The sequence below is a fragment of the Frieseomelitta varia genome, unplaced genomic scaffold (assembly GCF_011392965.1).
Source record: "Frieseomelitta varia isolate USP_RPSP 00005682 unplaced genomic scaffold, Fvar_1.2 scaffold_162, whole genome shotgun sequence".
NCBI lineage: Eukaryota > Metazoa > Arthropoda > Insecta > Hymenoptera > Apidae > Frieseomelitta > Frieseomelitta varia.
In genome coordinates this window covers 172,169-176,636 of record NW_025109328.1, presented here as the reverse complement: position 1 = coordinate 176,636, position 4,468 = coordinate 172,169, and the positions used below count along the sequence as shown (strand labels likewise).

The 4,468-nt window shown below is 32.9% G+C and overlaps 1 protein-coding gene across 6 annotated transcripts in view; it reads left to right on the top strand.

Annotated features, from left to right (window-relative positions):
* Window positions 1-1,748: 1,748 nt before the first annotated feature.
* The window catches only part of LOC122537620 (protein bride of sevenless), a 13,569-nt gene continuing 10,849 nt past the window's right edge, over window positions 1,749-4,468 (top strand). For 5 of the 6 annotated variants that reach the window (XM_043670940.1, XM_043670978.1, XM_043670949.1 and 2 more), the window contains exons 1-2: window positions 3,183-3,736; window positions 3,808-3,936. In XM_043670940.1, coding sequence (XP_043526875.1) covers window positions 3,604-3,736; window positions 3,808-3,936 — 262 coding nt within the window. In that variant the 5' untranslated portion in view covers window positions 3,183-3,603. Of the gene's footprint in view, window positions 2,625-3,182; window positions 3,737-3,807; window positions 3,937-4,468 lie in introns of those variants that run through there. The other variant, XM_043670930.1, reaches the window with a different exon arrangement.

Genomic DNA, 4,468 nt, shown 5'->3' with positions numbered 1-4,468 from the left:
GATTTTTATCAACTATAAATTATTAAATATTAACTGTTAAATACTTTAAATTCGATTTAAGACCGTAGCCATCGTGGCTTTCGGTGGATTTGATTAGGAAAAGAATTAGAAGAGAAGAATTTGAAAAGAATTTGACTGAAATAAAATTTCGAGAAATTAGAAAAGAATTTGACTGAAATAAAATTTCGAGAAAAGAAATCTCTCTCCTATCGATTGTAAAAAGCAGCGAACATGATATGTTTCTGAAAGTTCGCGTGAATGTAAAGAGCAACATTTCAAATTGAAGAGCAACGTTAAATAAAACATTGTTCGTAATAAAGATTCCAGTTCACTTTAGAGTGACAGAGTTCTGTTGTTTCAGGAGTAACGGGAGTAACAACACCAGCCAATGGCAATGGATCGATCGCTATCGGAAGTATCCATCAGAAAATTCCATTAAAACGCGAAATCAATATCACGTGTCTTTCTGATTTCAAGAGCCAGTAAAAAAAACCTCGCAACTTACGATCACGTTACTCGTGCCAGTTTGACGCATTCGTGACCTCGACTGAACGAAATTCCAAATTCTGAGCTTCAAGCTAGAAAGAGATGAAGAGCGCCAGATAATAAAATCGAATCCCAAGATCGGAAACAACAGTCTTGAGAGAGAGAGAGAAAGAGAGAAAGAGAGAGAGAGAGTTGAAACAAGAATTTGAATCGATGAATTTTGCATCGCTCCGCACTTGGTTCGAGTCTCCACGTCTCGAGAAGTGAAATTAAACAAGAGAGAAGGAAAGGAAGAAAGAAGAATCAAGTGAGAATAAAACCAAATTAACTCACGTCAATGTAAATGTCGTGTATGAGGTCTCAGCGAATGTGAAACAAAAGGGAGACATTATATCCGTAACTTGTCAATTTGACATTAAAGAAAATCTCCAACTCTCGATATTAACTTTGAATAGTCAGCGAAAGAAGGAAGTAAGAAAGAAATTTAACTTTCAGAGAGAATTGGAAAGCTAGAAGATCAGAAATTTGGCTTTCAAAAATCGAAGAAACTGGAGAGAAATTAAAGAACTTTTTAATAGTCAGAGGAAGAAGGAAATAAGAAAGAAATTTAGTGGGGAATTGGAAAGCTAGAAGATCAGAAATTTAGCTTTCAAAAATCAAACTGGAGAGAAATTAAAGAACTTTTTAATAGTCAGAGAAAGAAGGAAATAAAAAAGAAATTTAGCGGAGAATTGGAAAGCTAGAAGATTAGAAATTTAGCTTTCAAAAATCGAAGAAACTGGAGAGAAATTAAAAAACTTTTAATGGTCAGAGAAAGAAGGAAATAAGAAAGAAATTTAGCGGAGAATTGGAAAGCTAGAAGATCAGAAATTTAGCTTTCAAAAATCGAGGAAACTGTAGAGAAATTATAAAACTTTTAATAGTCAGAGGAAGAAGGAAATAAGAAAGAAATTTAGCTTTCAGAGAGAATTGGAAAGCTAGAAGATCAGAAATTTGGCTTTCAAAAATCGAAGAAACTGGAGAGAAATTAAAAAACTTTTAATGGTCAGAGAAAGAAGGAAACAAGAAAGAAATTTAGCGGAGAATTGGAAAGCTAGAAGATCAGAAATTTAGCTTTCAGAAATCGAAGCAGCTGGAGAGAAATTAAAGAATAAAATATTAAATAATATTAAAAAATAATAATATTAAATAATATTAAAAAAGAAAATATTAAATAATATTAAAAAAACAATATTAAACTGAAGAGAACTGTAATATTACAGAGGAAACAGAATGAAAAACGCCTGAGAAAAGAGAAAATATTATTAATATATATCGAAGAAGCGTGACCAGCGTGAAACGGTTCGTGTCCAGAAGCTAGCCTCGGCAAGAGACTGAATCGTGATTCCCGGAGATCGAGGGGGAGGGGACGAAGGAAAAAAAGAAAAAATATCAATTTAGATCCGAGTATTATCCCTGAAATGCTGCCGGCGATAATCGTAAAGAGACGTGTTCCACGGCGATTGTTACACCCGGAGTTGCGCTTATCACGCGATTTGATGGATCCGATCATGAAGGGGAGGACTAAGTCGCGATAAGTAACGCGTGCTGCCGTGTCCAGCCGCTATTCTCACCGCGGACGATCCATTTCCTCGAGGACACCTCTGGAAACCACCGAACCAGAATGATGATCACGACGATCGTAAAGATTTGAAAGAAAGAACCCTCAACTTCCGAAACACTTCTAGGAAGGAAGTTTCGAACTGGCGAAACGTCTCGATAATCGTGGAAATTGAAAATGAGTAAAAGAAGGAACGGAGGGAACGATCAAACGATTCTACACTCGACAATGGCGTTTGTCGTTGATAGAATCGAGTGAAAAGAACTCGAGATCTCCATTGAGAGGGCAGGAGTACACATCGATCGAGTCGGCGATACAATGAGGGAGGTCTGTCCCTTTTGACGAATTTCTGGACGCTCCTTTTTGAAGGGTTCTTTCGAAGGAAGAGAGTGGAGGGAGTAGCTGGATGACATAGTTCGCGGCTAAATAAAATCAAGTGGGAGGAACTTCTCTGAGAACCGGTCGTCGATTGAAGGAAATGTGTTTCCCTCGGCGGATATTATTTTTTGGACGCTTTTGACAAACATCTTTCCCAGTTGTAAGTGCAGTTGGAATTATATTGGTTTATTTCGTTTGTTAATAACAAGAGAGTTCGAGATGACGAGAATTCTTTGGACTTGATTAAACAAATTACAACGAGGAGATACTCATCGTCTCGTTTTACCTGTTCCCGAGGATATTTTCAATGAACGGAGCATAGTTTTATCGTTAACAGAGTCGAGGAAGAAGGATTAAAGATACTTTGGATCAACTATAATTATATAATATTAATTATATAATTATGCAACAATTATATAATATTAATTGTATAACTATACAATAATTATATATTATATAATATTAATTATATAATTATATAATAATTATATAAATTAATTATGTAACTACACAATAATTATCTATAATATTAATTATATAACTACACAATAATTATATATTATATAATATTAATTATATAATTATACAATAATTATATAATATTAATATATATAATATTAATTATATAATAATAATTATATAATTATATAATATTAATTATATAATTATATAATATTGTATGTAATCGGACAATTTTCGAATGTTATTAACAAATTTTTGAAAGGGAAATTACACAAAGTAGAATCAAGCAAACTTTCGAACATTTTAAGAGCTTTGTCCCAAAGGGAGAGCACTGAATTCTGTTGACTCAACTCACCAATAAAAAGAGAAGGACTCTTTCGAACATTTTGAAGAATTACTTTTACTCTTCCAGACGGATGATTCATCAGTATTAGTTGGAGTTGCATTCTCTCTTGTCGAATCTGCCAAAGAGCTTTTGCAGAGGAAATTTTTCGAAGAGACAAGCATAATTTTGATCACTAGTGAAATTAAACGAGAGGAAGCTCCCCCTTCTGAATGGTCTATCGATTAAACAGGTTACAATGTTGGAAACCTGTTCCCTCTGGAGGATTTGCCCGATCAGAGATCGTCTGTTTTAAAGAAGTGGAATAGTTGTACGATTTGATCGGTCTTTTCAAATGAGAAATATGTCGTCGATGATTTGGGTGATTTTTCTGAGCGTCGTGCAGACAATTTTAGGAATGGATGATCAGGGAATATGTCCGAAGAATAGAAGTTTATTTGAAATTCCCGGCGACGCTGTTTTATCTGGTAAGATAAAGCTTGTACCACTTGTGTTCTAGTTCGTTAATGGTGGCTGGTTTGCCTTTTGGTTTGTTCAGTGTTTCTGAATATCAATCACGGACCGTATTGCAACGTTACGAGCAGCACCGGCCTCGAGCAAGTCTTCACCGCGTCGTACGTGGTGCATCTTTTGAACAAGTACGAATCTATCTCGGGACTATTGTTAGGTAAATAAATCATTTTTTATCATATCGATCGAAGTATTCGCTTGAACCGTGAAAGAATTGAAATTACCACGATCAAAATCGAGCTGGCTGCATAAATTTCCCATTTAAATTTACGAAGAATATTTAAAATTGGAAAATCTCAGTTGAAATTACCAATTTAAAGTTTTAACTCATTTCTCCTCTTAAGTTCGCCAAAAGTCGAATATAAAATTCTCAATTTATTGGAATTTACTTGAAATCAAATTTGAAAAAATTTAAATTATATAACATATTTAGTTTAAAATATATAAAATATTTAGTTTAAAATATATAACATATTTAGTTTAAAATATGTAACATATTTAATTTAAAATATGTAATATATTTAGGTTAAAATATGTAACATATTTAGTTTAAAATATATAAAATATTTAGTTTAAAATATAAAAATATTTAGTTTAAAATATGTAACATATTTAGTTTAAAATATGTAACATATTTAATTTAAAATATGCAATATATTTAGGTTAAAATATGTAACATATTTAGTTTA